The following is a 22,588-nucleotide window of genomic DNA, read 5'->3' as shown; positions in this document are numbered from 1 at the left end:
TTATTTTTACCGACCATGGTTTCGGCAGCTTGCACCTTGACAATGGCACAAGCTGCGGAAACCATGGTCGGTAAAAATAAATTAGTGTGGAAACAGACAAGTTGTTTTAATAAGCGGAAATAAATCAGTATCTCGAATCTTAAAAGCACATGTATTCTCTTTTGTATCCTCATAATCTGGATACTTGATATGAATGGGTGAGAAGCCAAGGGGTGGAAGTGATTTCTTTTTCCTATAAAGAGTTAGGTACAGAAATTAGCGATAAAAAACAAAAAAGAGAGACATTTGGTAATGCATTTGATTTTCCACTCGATTTCAGCACATAACAGAGACTCACCCATATCCTTTGGCAACCAAGTTTTTGCGTATTTCTTCTAACACTAAACCTTACCTAATTCTGTTGAGAAAAAAATCACTGGAACCCATTGGCTTCCCACCTTCTCACATATATAATCAACAAGCAACACTGCACATGGTTACTCAGAGAAATAAACATTGAAATTGCATACACATACATACCAAAACAACGTATATTACAAACATATATTCTGTAACATGGCACTGGAATTAAAATTGAGGAAGAGATTGGTGAAATGCTATGTGTGGAGTGTGCTTATGTATGGATGTGAGACTTGGACGATGGGGAAGAGAGACAGGGACAGGATTGGGGCGTTTGAGATTTGGGTTTGGAGGAAGATGGAGGGAATACGGTGGACGGATAGAGTTAGGAATGAGGGAGTATTAAATAGGATAGATGAGAAAAGAACATTGAAATAAATCAAAGGAAGGGAAAATGGCTGGGAAATTTGATGAGAGGGAATGGAATTTTGAGAGTAGCTTTGGAAGGATCGGTGGAAGGGGTCAGAAGAAGGGGAAGGAGAAGGCTGAAGATCATTGACAATATAAAAATTGGAAGATATGGAGTCTTCAAGGAGATGGCCGGAGACAGGAGAGAATGGAGGCAGCATTTGCACGGGGGACCTGCCAGAACACCACAAGATGATGATGATATACCAAAAATAATTACCCAGATCCATCTGATCTATAATGAGGTGTTTCCAAGGCGAGAGTCAAAAAGCCCTTAGCTTAATTAGTCAGTTCACCCCATGAAAATGACCTATTATCGTTGAAATCGACCGGAGTAATTAGGCCGATATGAACACTTCCAATGATTAAGATGGAGTACAGGATTTATTTTTTTACTCCTTTTTCGTATTCCCAATTATTGGCAATACGCTGAACGACAGAAGTGATAAGGAAATATAAAAAAAAAAACATTAGCAAGGCGTCAGACAGGCATTTACCAGGAGGGGGACTTCGAGGGCTTCAGCTTCCCCAAAAATTTTCCCATGTGGCAATTACCTGCGCTGCATCTGGTCAGGAGACCACTAACCCAGGAGCAGCCAGTGGCGCAGCGAGTCTCTCTTACTTTAAAATTTACTTAATTGGATAAATATTACTTATATAATAGTGTGAGGATTGATAAAATGTCCATCAGAAAGCCGTCAAACTCACCATTTGGAACCATTTATTTTAAAATTTATCTAGGAGAGGGCCCCCGCACCTCCCGCTTACCCTGACGGGTATTCCATATCCCTTATGTCCCCAGTATTAGTTGCGTCTAAAAACCTACCTTAGCTTTACTTCCTAGCTGAGTCTTTGACTCTAGCCACCGAACCAAACCAAGCCTCTCAAAAGAAAACTCCAGGAGCAACTGACCCAACTCCCTTTTTCATTCTCCAGAAGCAACTAACCCGCACCTCTGTTATTCCATACCCCTCAGGTTTCCCAGTTTTTTAAATCTAAAACACCCCTAGCCTTAATTCCTAGCTGCGCGCTTGGGGTAGCTATCATCTGATATGCCTTCATTCGACATTACTGCATTTCATTATGCCTGCCATTAATCAGCGATGAATAAAAATTTAAGAATTAAGCAAACAAAATGTACAGTTGATTAAATTAATATGGTTTTACGATGCGTGAGATTTGACCACAAAATATCGCTATAGGCAAACCGCATACCAAGAACCCCCCTGAAGCAAAATTCTGTCTACGTGCCTGGTAGAAGAGATGCCTTAATGTAACTGTTTCCTCGTCTCTTAGAGTCTCCTTAGAGATGGAACTCCTTGAGAATGAGCAGCTTTAACGCCCTCCGTCCTTGACTGTGAATTCGCACCTAGTCAGCAATCGCGAACACGATCCCGGGAAATTCCCATCTCGTATCTCCAATCTCTTAATTATTCGTCAATTTGCTTCGTTTGCGATGATGCATTGCCTTCAAACAGATTTGTGTGACCACTTGAATCAGGAGGGAGGTAAGTCCTCGGAATCATTACAGTCAATTATAATCCATTCTCATAATAACCTGTAATAATAGACTCGAAATTAAGTTAGGCTATCGAGTTCCATTAACTTGTAACATATTTGCTCAAATTTTATGAGCATTTTAGCGAGAATTATAGATTTTAAATTGTAAACACACTCCGCAATATCATCAAAATATCTAATAGGGTATTTGTAGGTAAACACTGCTTAACCATTTAAATAATATCGACATTATTTTCCGAAATACACATTTGCTGGCCTCGGTGGCGGTTGGCTAAAGTCTTGGGTCGTGGGTTCGAATTCCAACTGGAAGGGTGCTCCAGGGCATGGTTGTTTGTATCGTCCATTGTTAATTCCTCTCTTTTAAAGGCCTCTACGTGGTGTTTACGGAGAAGTTAAAAACAAATTAATTAAATTTCATAAAAAATTCCATATTTTTCCTTCTCACTATAGTTTCCTAACAGGCAATTTATAACGTAAAGGCAATAGTCTAAAATAAATAACTTTATTAGTTTCACGGTATCTGAGATCCAACAGTCTTCGTAACAGTCCAGTCATCCTTAGGAATCTCAAGTGCACTCTGTGGCACAGGAAGCGGAGATGGTGATTAATAAGCCACTGTCGGAAAATAGACATTGGGGGTGGTATTTGTTGGTGGCGACCGACAGATGACATCTTTTACGCCGTAGGGAAAGGTATGGAAGGTAGAGTAGAGAGAAACCCGGCGTTGGCATAAGCCTGATCATAACAAAACGTACCAAAGAGGCCTTGGCTTACCGTCTCATCCGATGGACGGAGTGCTTCACTTACATGTCCTCTACACATCATTCAAGCAGGGATCGGGCAGTCTGAAAATTCTCTGCCAGGATTCTCTACCGGAATTTGAACCCGAGGCCACGGCGTGGAAAGCCAACACTCTAGCCATCGCACCAACCTCGTCCCCTGGTGAATAAATCCCTCTTTGTCGTTATTCGGCGACGGACAATTTCCAAAGTGCTGCATGGATCAAGTGAATTTGTACGCAGTCACGCTTATTGCCAAAAACATTATTTACACCAACAACGAAATTAGCCATGAAAATAATCACTAGACGTCCATGATTACCGTGTTTGGTTAACCCAGTTTGAAATTCACATTTGAAGATTTTGGTTTTTTGGTGTAATTGGTAACCAGCCTAGCCTAGCACACCTGACTACAGTGATCTTAAAAAACTTCATAGTTTACAAAAACAACCATTTAACAAACGCACCAAGGAGACCACCCGATCTCATCCAATGGACGGAGTGCTTCACTAACATGTCCTGCACACAACACTGACTACGCCTAGTCTGAGAGATCCGGGTTCGAATCGCGGCAGGTCGAATGATTGTTTTTTCATGGTGAATTTCAACCTCGGTGCATTCGTTCCTCCGGGATGGACTGGTGTCCCCTTCCATGTAGCACATTTGAATTGGACTATCACTGGTGACAGGAAGTCTTACGGATGAGTCGAACGCTGAGTGACAAATCTCTCGCGAGGATAAAGAGGAACCACTTGCGCAATCGGTGACGACGCTGGTTTTGCGCTTTGACGCCGCTCATCAACTAGCTGAGGAACGCGCGGATCGTAAACAAGATTGGTGACGGGCACAGAGTGGCAGGAGGGGGAAGGTGAATTAACAGACAACCACCCCCTCTAAACATACTTCGGAAGAGAATCATTCAGATTCCTTTTAATTACCACCGCTCTTAAATTCCTTCAAATCTCACTAACAATACTACAGTTTTGTTTCCTTTTCCTGACTTCGATATTTAATGTTAAATTTGAATCTTTGAATGTAAGCCTATAAATTGAAATGCAATTTTTGTCGTCGTTTCAGTTTATTTATGACCCATTATCAGGGCTTGAAGTGAAAATTAAAAATTAAAACATTGAAACGAATTAAAATTTTCAAAATTATGTTCTCATTTTCATTTCAAGCCTTGATGATTGTTTGTTATAAACCTTGACGTCGGCAAAAATTGCCTTTCAATTTAAATACCTGCACTCCAACATTCAAATTTAATACTGATAATAATGATTACCAAATGAAAATGAAAGCCGAGTAGACTACTTCGTGGAGTACTAGGCAACTGCTGGATAAACCCGAATTATAATCCAAGGTAAACCCTTCGGACATTTCCACACAAAATTCTTGGGCTTTTGCTCGGAGAAAGGTGAATTCTGATTGTGATAAATTCGCAAGCTTGAGGATTGCTCTGCGGTGAGCTCAATTACCATGCATCGATATCAATAACTGGGTTAAAAGCTGATTTAATTACAAATTAAATATTTTTATCTAGACTGGGTTATAATAGGCTAAAATAAAATACCGGTAATAAAGCCCTATTGCCCTGATGATTTTGGATTCAGAACGTCAAGCCGCTTTGAAAATGATAAAAGTGACAAGATTCCGAAAATTCAATCTTAAAGCTGGGTTACTAAATTGTGAGCATAGTGTTCTGTTTAAAGAAATATCAACCTCATGTATTTCAATTAGACATTATGAAAGTAGAGAATGGGAAAAGTATGTAGTTCATACGACTCTTTCAGGCGTAAATATGAGTTTTCAATGCAAAATCACATAGCGCCGATGAGTATACCCAACACATCGAGCTAACACGTGTTCAAGATGTCGCTTTGACTACATTTTCTAAATGTTGAGTTTTAATCACTCATTCATGCTTATTAAAATTGAGATAATATATTTTCAACACATTCAAGTCAATTTTAAGCCAAATTGAAAATATTTCATTAAACATTTTTCGTCACGTGAATGAAATCGCACTTCAAAAACCTAACTGAATCCTCTGAATAAACATATTTAACACAAAGCAAATTATTGGGATAAATTTATTGCTGTAGCTACTTCTAAAAATTTAATTCCTTAAATTCAACACCTATCCCTAATTTTGACCTATCATTTTGCATTGCAGAGTTAATTAAATGAGTTAAAGCTGCTCAGACAAAAATTTTCAGCGTCCTTTTAAGTGTTCTTTCCTTTAAAGCTGGGGAATAAAAATAGAGCTTTGTGTTAGCACGTATATTTAAATGGATTTTTTTAGCTCCAAAACAGCTACAATTGGAGTACGAATTCATGTTTCCTAAATTTTCTATTAACGTAAAACAAATCAATAGCCGTTAATAGATTTATGGTTCCAATCTACTTACGAAACAATAGTAAATATTTAATACATATGTTTTGAGATTCGATTCACCGTTCGAGGTATTCTCTGTACCTTTCCATACGTAAACTTTCGTCATCTAAACACCCCCAGCAGCTGACCGTACACGTGATGCTCCAAGGCGGACAATTCAGATTTTTCTCGGAGCTGCAGACGGAAATCAGATAACCACGACTCACCGATCGAAAGGGTGGTGGTGGGGGTATGGAGGGAAGATGAGATAAGGGGACTAAAGAGGAGGTTGGAGGCAAAAGATGTGGCGTGGTGTTTGAACGTTCACATTTCGGTGTTTATGGATATGCAAAACGCTGGGGAGGAGAGGGGTGGTTGGCCGGAGAAGACAAGGATGGTGGGGGGAGAAAACCACACAAGCCTTCCATCGCTTTGAAGTCTTGTTTGCACAAACGCCGTGAATGTTGGTGGAGGGAATAGGCTTACGAAAGGGGAGGGAGAGAGGGGAACCCAGTTAGGAGTGGGCATCACCATTTTTTCCCATTTAGTCGGAGTGTTCCTTGCGGAAATACTACCGCACCCAACCCTCCTTCAACAGGAGGCTCTCCCTCTTAACACCCCCACCTGTGTACCCCGCCCCCTTAACTGAGGTCTTGGCCCCTTAGCGGGTCTTTAAAAGGGAGGCACTGTCCCCTGAGGCATCAGAGCAATCGAGGCGACCATCAGTAGCCTAGGCGGCGGAGAAGAGACCTCAGGAGACAGCGGCGCGGCGTCCAAGACCTAGGCAGCAGCCTATCAGTGTCACATCTCCGTCGTTTGGCAACGAGGTGAGTAGCCGCCTCGACTTACGACGCCATAACAACGACACATAACAACAAATTCTCACAAGGGGAAATTTCGTGGATTCTCTCTGAGGAGCACCTATCACTCTACCTCGATCGATAGTGTTTCATAATTTTTCATAATTTATTACTTGTAGAATCAAAAAGTCTTGTAGATTTCACGTAAATAATTTTAATGCTGACCAGTTTCGTCGCTGTGTGACATCTTCAAGTTAAACCTAAATGATAACACACAGCGACGAAACTGTTTGACATTAAAATGATTCATGTGAAATCTACAAGGTATTTTCATTCGACATGAAGCGATTTAACGAAGTTACGCCTCAAATTGTCCATTCTATGTATTACTTGGTCAAAACTTTGGGTTTCATCTTGGAATATTCTGAGCCCATAGAAGAAATTCGTTTATAAACATATTCCAGTGGCATTTTACACCAGAGACAATACTTAGGTAATTTTTTAAGACGCAAGTCAGTGTTTGCAAAGGTGTACCTGTAAGTCCAAAAAACCTCAATATGACAGCTTAACAATAAACCAAGTAGTACATCTACATCTACATACTACCCCGAAAGCCGCCTAATGGGCGTGTGTCAGGGAGTTTTAGGACACCAGTAATTTACATATAGAAAGGAAATGCTCAAACGAAATTTCGACTAGCATTTAATGAAATCCTTTATGGTTCGGGGGAAAACGAATGCCCATATCTATTCGTTCGGCAAAACATCTCCCTTAATTTATCACTTCTGTTGGACCTGGAAATATAGTGGGGCTCTAATATTATCTTCTCTGTGTCGCTCATAAAGATCTCCATTCTCAATTTTTCAAGCAAATTAAGCCTAGCGCGCAGCCTCCGAGTCTCCAGCGGCTCCCAGCCTAATTCGCTACACATCTCGGTAAAGCTGTCTGTACGCCCTGTGTACGTCATGAAGAAAAAGTATTTGAGTAAAATTTACGAATCTTATTAATTTCCGTTCACGAAAACATTACGTAATTAATAATTAAGGCACAGTTAGGTAACTGAAATATTGTAACAATCATAGCTCACACAAATCAATCGTAAAAATCAACTTCACTGACTTCCTTTGCGGTGGCATTCTAGTATACTTCTCTGTGGCTTTTGACAGCATATCAACGTTCACGCAGATAGTCTCCAGTGTAAAATTGTTCACTTACGACTACAATTTTATACGAGAAAGACAAAAATGAAAAATATAGAATTATTATCCTCACTTACTCAGTGCTTTAACCCGAAGAATTTATCGGAAAATAAAAGGAGTGAACAGAGTCGAAAGCTACAGGCGAGTGATTGCCGCGCATAAGGGTCAGGAAGCCAGTTCCTTTCCCTGGGCCATGTCGCAAAGTGAGGTCTTTTCCTGGAAGTGCGTGAAGGTTTCATCCGGCATGCTTCCTCGTTCTGCTTAAATTTTGGGAGAATCGCCATAGCATGTCTAGCAGACAGTGGCGCTTCATCGTATAATAATGATCAGCTCCACGAATATTACAAAAGAGGATCCTCAAGTCGGCCTCTATTATGTGTTGTCGCCAACCGCACATTTAAATGGGTTTACAAAGTCTCGACTCGCTTCGCTGACAAACAAATTGCTGCGAAACTCACGGGGACATAAGGTAAAAATGGGAGTGTAGACCGAAATTTACATTCATGATGGTGTTATTTATCAAATGCATAACTCTTAAATGCTATCCCTCACAATGACAAACATTATGCTGCAAAATATTGGAAAACCGTGGGTCACATTGCACTCATTACCGCGCCGCAGACATTCTTGAAAACAAATTTAAATGCAGCCGAAGTAACAGCAGATATCAGCTTTCTGTGGGATGGAATTGGGGCTCCTCTATGCACTCCCCTCGATCATTGCCTTGATGCTAGCGACATGGCATTTCAAATGTATACTTTCCGCTAGTTCAAGTAGACATTTTCTCATGTTCTTTTTATTAAACGGTTCCCGTCAGCATGGTAAATGAGAACTAGCGTACATATTTTAATTTAAAATTTCCTTTGAAGTGACATCCATTGCCAGGGCTATTTCAAAGAATTCATTTTCACCAGATGTCGTACGTGGTCCATCAGGGCATCCCCAAAGTTTTGGTGACTTAGGCACCGTTATTGAAGAAGTTGAGTTCTCGGGTCAATTACCGTGGCCTAGGCTGTTCTGAAATATATTTTTTTAATCATCCGCATAACCGACATTCTAATCAGGAATAGATTAAAGCATGCGATTTATTTCTTAATGAATTCTCAATGAAAATGCGGGAGGTTACGCCCAGCCACACCATTGGGTAGCTCACGCCTGTTCCTAAGAGTAGCTTTTCCCGGTAACTTACAGTCGCTCCTTGAATAAAAGAAAATATTTCTGTCCTATGATTTAATTTTCAGGGAACAGTTGAGTGAAAACACTAGTCTTTTGCCTTAAATTACACTTCTTTTTGTTCATTTTTGTATCTGAAAACGATTACGAATCCTAAAGTGGTCCAACCAAGGTGTTTTTGCATTTTTAATATGAAGGAAAACTTCATTTTCCACGGCAAGTCCGGGGCGCGGAAGCGTTTCGGTAGATTACAAAGGTGCATGTTGTTTACGATGTTCGTCGCTTTCCTGACCTCAGCTTCCATTTCTCTGTGTTATAACACTCCCTTCTTTTATTTCTCTGCATATCATTTCTCTGAGTATTCCCTACCTATTCACTCTTGGTCGTCCAATTTTCAATTTTCTCGAGGTCTCTAATTTAATATTTGCTTGGGCCATCTGGTGTCATTCATCCTATTCACATGGACAAATCAGAGAAGTTGATTATTTTTTACCTTGCCGACTTCATATTTCTCCAATTCCATAATGTTCATTATTGCATAATTGAAGTCTAATCTTTCTACAAGTTGTTTATACGTAATCTCTCTCAGTCGTCATTGACTTATTTCTGTGTCTTCCCTTTATGTCCATTGTCTCTGCTCAACATGATATCACACTCTCTAACACTTATTTTAATATTCTTACTTACATTTCTCTGCTAATGTGTGGGTTCCATTAAATAGAATTCTAGCTTTTATGATAGTCGACCCCTTCATAAATGTGATGCTTAATAAAAGTTTTGAATTAAAATTTGGATATGAATTCATGTCGCCAACCGCACATTTAAATGGGTTTACAAAGTCTCGAATCGCTTCGCTGACGAACAAATTGCTGCGAAATTCACGGGGAAATAAGGTAAAAATGGGAGTGTAGACCGAAATTCATGTCGTATTTCCCAGTCAGACCTCCTCATAATACAATATTCTGAAATTTATTTTTATGACAACTGCTACAGTAGATATCGTCATAGTTGGACAAGAGGAAAGAACTGTACCGATGTAATTTTCCATTGATTCTAACAGACTTCAGAGCTATTTTTATGACATCCTCACTCATCCAGCGCCAATTCTTTAAAACGAAGTTCTGCCTGAATTTGTGAAGGTAGAGCTCACCACCCACGGAACCACGGGCGAATAAATTACATACATCCCCAGAAGAGGGAGGAATAGGTGGATTTAGGGGGGAGTCGCGGTCCCCCCCCCCCCCAGACGCTTAAAAAAATGAACAAGATTTTTAGTACGGTTATCATTCCGTTCGTTTTATTTTGTGCATTACGGAGCCTCAATCATTTAATTTAATATTAATTACTTTCATATCAACATAAACCATATTTTCTGCAGTAATTGTTGTATTTTTAAAATCTCCAATCGGAGAAGACCAATGCAACCCCCCCAGAAAAAAATCCTGGATCCGCCACTGAGAGATACCAATACCTTTCTCTGTGCTACCTAGCACTTCGAGGATTCTGTATTGGAGTTTCCGACGGCTTTACCAGTGATTGGTTCACTAGATTCGGACAAGACTCAAGCGCTCCTCCCACTAAGATACTAAGCTCCCATTTCCCGGGGAGCAAGGAAAGAAAAATTAAAAAGCCTTGCCGAGCCAAATGGGAAAAGGATTATGCCTGTGGCCTTATATTTTCCGGGCCATTCCGATAGATAGTGGTCGTCTCAAAAGCTACGTCTTCTTGGTGGTTTAAAGCTGCCAATTGAATAAAATGCTATAAATTGGGTTAACTCCCTTGAACAGGGTATGTCCAGTTTGAGTAATAATAGAGTTTCATACACTTTAGATGAAGAAATTATGTCAATGTTCCGAATGCGGGAGTAAATGACCATTTGTTAAGTTTAGAAACGAAGGCGTTGAAGAAAGGAGAATTACGTATCAGATCTCTTACACGCTTCTAAAATAATTTTTCACATACATTTCGCATTCGGTCAAGGTAGAATGTGCCCTAAAATAAGTCAGGGATTTCTCTAAGATGTTAATTCAAGCTTACTTACCCAGAAAAATAGATTATCTTCCAATTTATAGTCGACTGAAATCCTGTTAACCTTATTTGAAACGCATAATTTTATAATTGTCAAAATTTTGACCCAAGTTTAAACATTAATTTCCCATTCCACCATGATAAAATATTAAGTAGTATTATTTTTCTTCACGGCGCTTAATCTTAATTTCCCAAAAAAACAACGAATTTCTAGAAGTCATAACTCTTGTTATAGTAATGTGAAACGCACAATTTGCAGTATTTTAACATAATTAGGTTGGAATTGACAAAATTTTATCACATAACATGGTGTTGTGGAAACGTGAAATGCAAGCAACCCAGAAGAAAACTTTCACTTCACCCGGAAGTTTACGGCGCATCATTACGCTATCATTGCTTCATCTGCTTACCGTAGCATTTCATACTTTCCTTTGCCTTCAAGTTCATTGTCATGTGATCCTCCATGAAAAGTTTAAGGTTATAGCGTCGGATGCCACTGTTTTCTCCTTAAGTCGCTTCTGTGATTTGTTTGAAGAAGCAATAAAAGGACGTCCCTTGGCTGCCTCACAGTTTATGATCAACTCACTATGTTTTTTCCTGTTACTAGCTCCTTTACTAAGTATGTGAGTCAATGAAAATATAGTCGTTTTTGATCATTCAATAGTTTTTTTCCGATAATACCTAATTCATCATATATGATTGATATACTATTCATTTATTTCGATAAATATGAAAATGCAATCGTTTTTATCATACAACAGCTTTTCCGACAATGCCTAGTTCATCATAAATTATTGAAATACTATGAGTTTACTTCTATGAATATTCATTTGTTTATACAAGGAAAGTAGATGATACCATTAGACCCATTCTAATATTGATAATCAATTGCATTTTGTTATCGAACCACTGCATTTTGCCATTGACTCAAGGGACTCACCGCATTCGTTTTGTAAGCTCTAAAGTTCTTGACAATGCCACATCATTTTAACCGAACTTTAGACCCATAAAAATGAAAAACGCAATAAAATTTCAGTAGTCTCACGGTAGATTGGTCTCTTCTGATGGAAGATGAGATAGAATTGTGGCTCACCAGATGTTACGAAGTACACGTAATTTTCATCATCAGAGGGAAGCTAGCATGTTGGTGTGAGATTTTCTGGAGACAGATGAAAACATGGACAAACATTCCTTTCTCTTTCTTATTCAGTTTTAAGCGTATATGATGATGTTTTACTTTCATTTCATCAAACTTACAGCGTCCCGTAAAGTTAATGAAAATACACAGCACCGGTAAATGGCTTAATTGTGTAATTTATTCTGAAAGTAAAGTAAAGTGTCATTACACCATGCGAAAAGAATGAGGAGACTAGTAAATCTAAATGAGGGTGAATCTCTCTTTTTTAATTGCGACTATCATAAGAAAATGAGGCTTTATAAAAAATTTGAAAGCAAGTGATGCATTTCAGAAGGTATTTCATGCAGTCACGTATTGCTTTCAAATTATTACGTCGTTGCATTTATTCTCCTACGGCATCGGAGAAAGACTCGCAAGCTACTAATTGGCGGATATTACTTGTTTACACCGGTTCATGAATCATGGGACCGCATTGCCACTGAAGACTTAAAAGGGAAGAACGTAGCGCATCGAAGGGATTTGCCGCGAAGCTAACCCCAAAGATCTCACGGTATAAATTACCATTCTAAGCGTGAGGAGACAATTACCGCGTGGTGAAGACTGGTTGCCGTGCAGCCAATCTGGTGACCGGATCCGTGTTTTTTTCATCGTGGAAGCTAGTGACGCTTCCCCGGGTGGCACCGACGGGCGAGAATTCCTTGGGTGCACAACCGTACTCCCTCATTCAGACGGAGAAGAGAATCGGTAATGCAAACATTCGGCGTCACGGGTACATTTTTTTATCTCACTGCCGGAATAAGTCGGCTCCTGAGTCCTTCGGCAGACGCCTCAAAAGCTCGTTAGCGCAGCAAATTAAGTCGTTCCGCGAAATGAGATTAGATAGTCGACGAATTCAAAGGTACTTGACACAAACATGAGGAGGATAACATGATTTACGACGATAATACCAGTGCAACACTCACTTGCATCGACGTGAAAAATACCAAAAATGCAATAATGACATTTATATTGCATCGCAACAGAATACTATTTGTTCATTTTTAATTCCTGATTATAATTTTTTTCACCAATTGACTAGTAGATATTTAGTGAAAACGGAACTGTACGAAAGAAGTTTCTGTAGTACCGTGGTCAGGAAATTCTGCAGATTTAGATGAAAAAATAATATTGGACACTAATATGATAAATCAATATAGTATAGGTTACTTTTATAAACAAGTATGTATCATATATATCAAGATATATTTATAAAAAAATCAAATTAATTTTATTTCTAAGTACTTTTTTTGACAATCTAAATTCTTTCCTACACCAAACGGCAATTTGGAAAGACTTAATTCCAAAATCCATTCCACTTTGATCCGCAAGTTTTAAGCCAAAGCTTTTCATAGGAACACCAGTCCATTCTATAATTATACAACTTTTTTATAAAGTACAAACGTTTTTATAAACTCACGATGCTTGTCGTCTTGTACTGCTCATACCTCGCAACTCAATTTTAATCCCAGTTTCCGATTAGCAATCAAGCTGAAATTTTCACACTTGTGTTATGATTGGAACTACATCTAGTTTTTTTTTTAATTCAGAATTTAAAATTAAGAATGGAGATAATTTCAAACAATGGCCACCAATATCCAATGGTAGCGCTGCAAACATTAGAAGGCAGGAGAATCATAGAAAATCATAGCAACAAATTGTTTACATAAAAGATTATAAAAAAATTGTCGCGAGAAAAACGTCGCGAGAAAAACGTCGCTTCAGTAAAATTTATTTTTGAATTGTAATATCATTATCATGAAGTTTATATTACTATAGGAGGCTCCAATAGGTAGAAGAAGTAGTCACATCAATTCGTGGGGACCGGGGTCAAATTAAAAAGTAGAAGGAAATTATGAAAAAATCACCGTGGACGACAGTCGATCATGGAAATTCGGCATGGAAATCAAGTACCGTAAATACTGGGCCACGGTGACACGTAGATACAAGATCTACTGAAGCGAATAAATTTCACTTGTCAATTTTTAAATGCGTTTTTTTTTACTATTGGTTATATAATAGAGCGTAATGTTCATTAACCTATCTTCATTGAATTTATATTGAGCTAAGTTTTTAGCAATAAACGATTACATACGCCGTGTATCTCTTGCGGGCTGACTCGTATATTGACACGAATCCTAGCGACTGGGACGCCACCACTCACGACGGCCGGTGGGAATTAATGAAATCGCGGGAATGGAGAATCCTTAGTACAATATTTATGATTATTATAAGTTTTATTGTATATTATTATCAAAATATTTCTCTATGCATCCATGCTCTTCAAATGTTTTCCAGGTCCTCAAGGATGATCCTATCTATAGTCCTGTTGGCAGCGCTGTCGTCGGCATTGGCTGCCGACGGTGAAGCCATAGTAATGGTGCCGGATCCACTGGACGTCGATGATGGGATAACCGTCTACGCCCAACCGGCACCCTATGGCGCCCAACAAGTACCGCCGAACTACTTCCGTTTCGGAGGACTGCAGCAATCTACTGGCTACTACCCGTCGTCAGGAGGGCTGCTAAACTTGGGCAACAAATACTCTCCATTCCCTTGGCACAACGTGAGTAAAGATAAGAGTGTCGATCAATAAACAGCAATGGTCTGTTCTACAATATGGATGTATCTTTAGTCAGTTTGATGCCTCGGTTAAGTCTCGCTTTTAAAAAGCTTGCTTTTGAGTTGAGGAATATTGCAAACGTTCATGAGCTAAATCTAGTCTAGACAAAACAATATCTACTAGCATACAATATGTTTTGCAAAGAAACGCATTCAAATAGTCAGGTATTCCAATTAATACGGAAGTGTTTGCTAATTATGGTCAAAAATAAATCAATTAGGGGAGCTACTATAACATGCGATAGGTATGCATCATTTTATTCCGCCTTCTCTCTTGACCTCTACCTTTCTCATTTGATCTGCATGATGTTTCGTCGAATCAATATACTTACCAGACGATTTGATAAATAGTAGTTTTAAAAATTTGGTATTTATTTGAAAATAACTTCGTCAATACCACAAAGACATCTTAGTGCATGTTATTGAATAACGTCGATATAAATTTTCCCTTTTATGGTAAAAATGAATTCCTCGATAAACATTGCTCAGTAAAGTACACGAAAAGATATTAATTATATTTTTACCCTAATTAAAAAGTAAATTAAATGGTTTTGATTTATGGAATATATCTCAAATGAGTTCAAACTTAAACTTTCCTCCTATTCTTGTGCCTGGAATTACTTAAAACTTGTCTCAATTTTGATGAGCGATTCTTAAAATTTCACTGTAGCTCTTACTTACTTCGTTAGATTAATGACATTTTCTTTAACTTACCGATGCAAAAAATATTTCTAATTTGCAAACTCCTTTTATCTTTCACTCAGTACAACTATGGTAATCCAGTGGGCTCCTTCTCTGACCTGGTCAGCTCCTACTTGAACAGAATACAGTCGTTCCTCGGGTCGGCCAACCAGGGCGTTCAGCAGATTATTTCAGCCGCCCAGAACTTCAAGGACACGTACAAATACCAGTACACCCCTCCTCGCCCTGGAATCTTCTCTTCTCTGTTGCAACACAAGTACCCTGGATACCAGGGATACCAGTTCCGCAACAGCCTGCCACCCACATCCGCCGATGAGACCCAGCCCGGCCCTGCGCCAGTGTACCAGGTGATAGCCGTCGCCCCAGTGTACGACGCTCCACCCCTGCACGTCTCCGACCTGCTCAGACAGCGCGCCATGAACATTCACTCAGGCACACCAGCTGAGGTGGCACAGACCAGCCAGATTGAAGGCGAAGAGATTGAGCACGCGGTTAAGTCCGCAATCCAGAGGGAACTGACTAAAGAGATGAACAAGGACGACGTGGGATCGCCAGTTGTCGAGGAAGCGGACGTTGAACACTTTGCCAAGGATGTAGCCGAAGAAGTCGCTTCTGTCGTCAGGGAGGCCGCCAAGACCCCGGGAAAGATCAGTGAAGTGGTGGTCAAGGTGGACGCAGCTGGCGTGGACAGTGACGAAGACGAAGATGCGATGGTGGGTGACGCCAAATTTCACGGTGGGAAGACACACGAGTCTGTCGAAGCCCCAGTTAGAGTAAAGGACAGCAAGACGCCAGTAGTTAGCAAAGATAGCGTCGCGAAGAAGCCACTAGTGGACGAGGACGACAGCAGCGATGATGACTCCAGTGATTCCAGCGACTCCAGCGACGACAGCGAATCAACGGAAGCTCCCTTGCCTCCTCCAGTTAAACCTGACGCTGGAGCAAAGAAGGAGACAAAGTTTCCGCCAAAGAAAGTGATAGTCGAGGATGATAGCAGCGATTCCTCGGAAGACAGCTCGGATGAATCTTTGGAACCCATTGCGGTGCCTTCTCAAAAGAATACCGCAGGAGCCAGGCCATTGAGGACGGAGCTGGAATACGTGCTTATGAAGGGACAGTCTGACAAAACGCAGTAGTTACCAGAAAAAAAGCTAGCCAATAGAGGTGCTATATTTGGATAATATGATGCGAATTCCCTCAATGAATCGCTCAACTGAGGTGCTTTGCTATCAATGTGATCGATAAACAATTCCCATATTAATATGGCACCCTTTAAAAAATCGTTGGTAGCTCAATAAGCATTGCTGACTGAGCATCATGAGTATGACCTGTGTGGAAGCTGCATAGAGTCCCCAATTAACCTTTGGCATTGTCGGGCAGAAATGATGAAAAATGCTCCTGGTGGCCAAAGATTTCTCTCTAGAGAAAACACTTAATCGTAGAAAGACTGTATTCACTATTTTTATGCCGTGCATAAGCTCACATGAGCATGAAAAAATTATGATGCCGGTCATAATTACATACACTGAGGCAGAAAGTACTTTGATATCAAATTCGACACGTGTTCACCAAATAAATTATTTAACATCTAATTCTATCTTTCGCTTGAGAATTTATTTTTTTTCTTACGGTATTTTACTGTGCCTCCACATGTAATGGTGCTATTTATTCTTCAAAATATTTATTGAGCATTTAAAAACAAACTTTAACAAACATTAAATAAGAACCTCTTGCTCAACTATCGATGAAAACATTAAGTAAAGTGAACTCTCAGCATTTATCCGTCGCGCATTTCAATATGTAAAACTAGAATTCCGGAAATCAATAAGCTATTATATTTTTAAAATAAGGAATGAAATACTTTTATGTCTTCCGAAGATCCTTTGAGAGTATTTCATATTATCAAGCGATCAATTGGCATGCCTTTTCCTTCACTCTTAACCTGATTAAAGTACAACTGACCAATTAATATGATTATATTTTTAAGAGAAATAATTTTCACTATCGACGAAGATGCAAAGGTTCCTAATTTTATACGTGGCTTGACTAGTGCTTCGTTTCATTGGGATATTATTCCGAGAATGGAAAAAATGTCACATTATGAGCGAAGTCACTCTCTCTTTAAAAAAATGTGAATTTTTTATATATCCATGCTCTCAGCTGTTTAATAAAACTTTGCATCTTAAGTATAACAATTTATTGATTTATGATCCCTTGCTGATTAACTTTGAGAAAGAATATATTTGTACATGGTATAGTTGAATCAGATTACCAGGGGCAACATTTAAATTTGAATTATTTTATGAGAAGGAAGATGCTACTCAATGCTTCCTCTTATACGGTACCAATGAATTTCTTATCTTCGCTAATTTATATGTTTTAATTAAAGGATACATACAGTTACAGCTTTATTTCCGGGTAATTATAAGAGGACATATTTCAGGGCAACGGAGCTAGAGAAGGCAGTGAAAGAGTTTCATGGACATAGTCAAAGGCAAACAAAAAGGTGTTTCACTACGAATCAATAAAGAAAGCTAACCTAATAAAGAAGAGAAGTCATACCAAATTACTATGTAATAGGTTTAATTTATACCCAGAAGTAGTAGATCGCCCTTAAAATAATTCTGAACATTTAAAATGACTCCCGCCTTGAAATGTAGGATCAATGTCTCCAATAACATAATATTTCATATACTCCAGAACCCTTTCACGATGTCCAAGTGAGTAAGATGGTAAGTAATTTAACGTGAGGGATTTTGCCAGTTAAAATATACATAGCGTCAACAAAACGACGAGGAATTGGGAAACTCAAAAGTTAGGTCGTAACGCAATAGCAAAATATTGTAACTATAGCTCTATTTCTTAGTCTTCCGTCATTAGCAGACGAATTTTTACAACAGTTCCTCCCCTCCGTTCTACTAGCCTTCCACTTATATCCTACCATTAACCCAATTAAAGGAAGGATTCGTCCGAAATAAAACAACTTCAAAGATATATTAATTATAGAATTAATAGCGAAATAAACTCACTTTTTAAGATGCTCCATAAAAGCGAAACACTAAATGCGCCACATTTCTATGCAAATATCAATTTTGGTTTTGTTCTGAGCATGGTGCTTATTATGCAAAAAGCCTATAAGAAATATTTATTTCCAGCCAATTTTTATTTCCCTCATTCTCCATTTTCGGGAATTTGGCAATGCTGGGTATATAAGTCTCCGAGGCTGATAAGGGCTTAAAAAGCACCGCGGATTTGATTTACGATTTTTTCCTGTTATCTGCGCCAACCAGTCTCGCTAATTATCACGACACTCGACATCTGAAAGGAAGACGTGTTGATTCCGCCTCATTTAAAATGCATCAAAAAGCTGGGTAGGTAAATCATGCAGTCATAAAGTACTCTTGCGATTGAATGAAAAGGGTGATATAACACCTGCCCCGGAAGGCGAGATTACAGGCGTGGTTTGGGTGAATGTAATCCATGCGTCTTGAAGACTTTGGATAAGAAGAGAAAAGTCTCTTTTCTTTTTATTGGGGTGAATGTTTAACTAACAACTAACTGTTTTAATAGCTTTCGCCGTGGGAGTACCGTCGCCCTAAATCCTAAAATATCTAGGAGGAATTTATTTGATTGCGATTTGGCTTGAGTACAGGTCTTTTTCGCATTTACTCGTTAAATCTTATTTGTATTGAATTTAAAATTGCTAAATATGATTTTTATAACGTGTAATTTTAATTTGCGATACTTTTTCCTCTTTGTTTTAACTCAAAGGCATGCTTAACCATTATATTACATTCGATTACCCTATTGGTCTTAAATTTGATAATTACGCGCAGAAATAATTTTCTCGTTGATTCAAAACAAAACAAAATTAACTGAATGTCTTCTCACTACTTCTTGCGATTATTGTCGTAGTCACCACATTCTTACTTCTCCAGTAAAATTATCAGAATACAATTAAACTTAAATGGTGTTAGCATCATTTAAATTTACTATGGTTAAGTACTTCAGTATCATTATGGAACGCATTTAAATCACTAGACAATACAAAATAGTGGCGAGTCTTCATCACAAGCCAACAATTCTTAGATTGGTTTATTGCAGCTTTCTACTTTTCCCATCAGCAAATGTTTTCACACCAGAGATTTTTTCTTCTACGACCTTCTTTACCTGCTCCACACATTTCATTCGAGGTGTTCCTCTTTTGCCCTTCACTTTTCTCTCGACTATGGTCTTCACCAGGCCATCACACCTCAAGATATGGCCGATTAAGTTGTTCCGTTTTCTTATTTTTGTTTCCATTAGGCTCCTCTTCTCCCTGCTCTCACAAGGACGTCCTTATTGGTCACTAGTTCGATCTATTGGATCTCCGACATTCTATCTTATCATCACCCTTCGAATGTGTCCATCCTCAATGTAAATGGTGCTGTCAATTTCATGTTTCAGAGACACACAGAATAATACTCTAGATAATAGTTCTGATGGTTTACTTCCTTAGTTATGCTCCAAAATTTCCAGTTGCAAGAATCTTCTATTGTAGACTGCAATCTTGCCCTAGAATAAGTCGTAACTTTTTCGCAAATTTCTTTCTGCCATCGCAAAAACAAAAAAAATATGCGACGCAACAGGTGAGCGTAGAATTTGAGCATTTGATGCTGTTAAGGTTTTTAAAATTATATTCTTGGACATTTATTTTTAACCGATCAGATACATTGTTGTACGCATCACTGGGATAAATATGTTAAGATACAGATGGTGCTGGTTTGCTTCTGACAAGGCATCACCGGGAATTTTCAATAAATACGGCATATTTAAGCGAAAAAATTTTTATTAACTACTAGACAAGTCATACCACCGAAACTTCAGTCATATCACACGACGCAAGTTTCGGCATCTGAGTCAGTCCCGTAATTATAACAAGTGTTTCCGCAAGTGAATTAAATTTTGACCAAGAAACATTTTACAATTCCCTTAATAGAAGAACCATTTTTCATAAAACAGTAATTGAGTAAGGTTACATGTTTTCATCCGAAGGGAGTATTGAAACAACCTAAAGGCAAGCTTATAATTCGGTAACCGAACGGTTGTCTTTAGTTTTGCGCATATTATCATGCACTAGGAGCAAAAACCGTACGGTAAACCGAAGTAAGTATTTTGAGCACGAATATAGACACTGGATTTACAACGGGGCAACAGAGATTTTTGCTAGAATATTCCTGATGAACATTTAACCACCGAGATAAATCTTGGCGCCACCGAAATGGTATGGCTAATGAGTGAGCGCAGATAAAAAGGAAAGTGTGACCGTATAAGAATTCATCTTCGAAGATTTCATTGATGTTCTATCAAAATGAGAATAATATGAATTGATTGATACTAAAATTGTCATGAATTTTGACCCCGAAGGATGAAAATTCTAAAAGGTCGCATATTCCATTGAATTACTGCTTTTTCTGAGTGACATCGACTGCGTGGCGTAGCAATCACCTAGGACATTACTCCTCAAACAACTATGCAGGAAATATTAGCAATTAAAAACACTTCGTGATTTCCACAATTTATAAAATTACAACCGATTTTGACTAGCAAACAAATAACAAGAATATTAACAACAATTTTTGCTGCTGTTGTGTACGTGCTTGATAATGGCTTGATATCCGAAACTAGTCAAAATGTTATAAATAAATGGTCGAAGTCACGAAGTGTTACCATTTCTAATTTGGAGCCCTTCCACCACGTTCAAGCGTCTGGTTTTGATGTGATCATGGTGAAAATTTAAGCATCACCTTTGTTGTCCCCGTAGAAAATCCAGTGTCTGGACCATTGGTTTCCAGAATACGCACAGAACAGCGAATAGATGTGACTAAAGCACTGCAGTCTAAATATAAGAGTTCATCCCTATCCTTTTTTCTGTAAAAAAAAGGACTGGAACCTGTCCGCGGAAACGTTTCAAAACGTTTCTCCCAGCTGCAAAAAGCTCTTCCTAAGGTCTCAGGGGTCTGGCACCCGCCAGACCGGACCTCCTTCCCGGTTGGCCCGCCTCAGTTCTCCTCAACTTCAACGGGAGAGATGTACAGAGGCAGTGTTTGGTGGTCCTTAATCGATCCTCTCTGCGTCGGCGATACCTGGGCGTCGTGGACGGCAGCCAGCGGTATGGCTCCGAGAAGGGAAGCCCTCTCGGAGATGGACCGGCCGACGGGAACGGGACCGCCGGGGGCGGTGAGGACACCGGGCGCGCCAAGAACTCCTCCGGTGACGTAGAGCCGGTTGGGGGGAAACGGCTGCTGGCGGGCGAGCGTCGGCGCACCCGCGACGCCCTGAGGTACGGCCACGTAAACGGGGACGGCATGTCGAAAGCTGTAGAAGAAGGCACCCTTTCCTGGAGACAGGGAAGAGATTAACCCGTGCAGGGTCAAGCAAGAGAGAAGCGGAAGAGGAGAGGGTAGACGAGCACAAAGAGATGATCCCGAGGGAGGTTGGAATATTTGGAAGCACTGGTTTCGAGATTTGAGCGTGGTCAGAGTTCCGCCATTTTAGTTATTTAGACAATGTTTGGGTTAAGTCTCAATTATTTCACCTAATGAAAGCATGAAATCAATGATTTGCGAGTTTACTCCGTGGAATCGTAACATGATGGATTAACAAGTAAACTTTGCTGTATTCCACACAGTATTTATTAAAAGACTCAATCAGTTTCGACCATCTAAGGTCATTATCAAGAGGTGTACAGAGAGCTGATTATTCAGCTCATTTTCAAAAGAAAAATTCACCTCCTGATAATAACCTGAACGAAGGGTCAAAACCGGTTTATTCTTTTCATAAATACTGTGTGGAACACAACATTGTTTACTTTTTAATCCATCATATTTGACCTTTTAGGTGAACAGAGAGCTGATTATTCAGCTCATTATCAAGAGAAGATTTCACCTCTTGATAATGATCTAAAAGGGTCAAAACCGATTGAGTCTTTTCATAAATACTGTACTGTAGGTACTGTGGAACACAGCGAAGTTAAATTTTTAACCCATTGTAATAAAAGCACTTGTCAATTTCCACTCTTCTTTATTTTCAAGGCATAAAAATGGCATTGTGTACCGAAACCTGGTGCGCTGGAAATAAATAAGTCTGGAAATAGACAAGTGCTTTCATTATGTTAGATATCAAAGATTTCCACCAAAGTACGTAGGGAACGGTCATTTAGTCTCAATTAGCTTACAGTGTGTGTGAGTGCACTAAGTCAAATCATAACTCCTGCCATAATCACTAGCACTTAGCCGGTGATTATCACCAGATTTGTCCAATCTTTCGTGATACTGCTATTAAATTTATAAACTCTGTGTCCAATTAGTCACTTTACTCGTGGGGATATTCTCGTAAAAATGCTATTTTACTACTATTGTGACCGGTGC

General features: G+C 39.3%; 2 protein-coding genes across 4 annotated transcripts in view; one reads left to right on the top strand and one right to left on the bottom strand.

Annotated features, from left to right (window-relative positions):
* Positions 1-6,117: 6,117 nt before the first annotated feature.
* Positions 6,118-20,292, top strand: LOC124161138. Its single transcript, XM_046537372.1, has 3 exons — positions 6,118-6,308; positions 14,154-14,421; positions 15,242-20,292. Exons 2-3 carry the CDS (start codon positions 14,164-14,166, stop codon positions 16,313-16,315), a joined length of 1,332 nt encoding a protein of 443 aa, XP_046393328.1. The 5' UTR covers positions 6,118-6,308; positions 14,154-14,163; the 3' UTR covers positions 16,316-20,292.
* Positions 16,813-22,588, bottom strand: part of LOC124161137 — a 40,823-nt gene continuing 35,047 nt past the window's right edge. For 2 of the 3 annotated variants that reach the window (XM_046537369.1, XM_046537370.1), the window contains exon 5: positions 16,813-21,536. In XM_046537369.1, coding sequence (XP_046393325.1) covers positions 21,163-21,536 — 374 coding nt within the window. In that variant the 3' untranslated portion in view covers positions 16,813-21,162. Of the gene's footprint in view, positions 21,559-22,588 lie in introns of all 3 variants that reach the window. The other variant, XM_046537371.1, reaches the window with a different exon arrangement.

Source organism: Ischnura elegans, chromosome 6 (assembly GCF_921293095.1).
Source record: "Ischnura elegans chromosome 6, ioIscEleg1.1, whole genome shotgun sequence".
NCBI lineage: Eukaryota > Metazoa > Arthropoda > Insecta > Odonata > Coenagrionidae > Ischnura > Ischnura elegans.
Note: the sequence above shows the minus strand (reverse complement) of the source record. Positions and strands in the feature narration are given on the sequence as shown.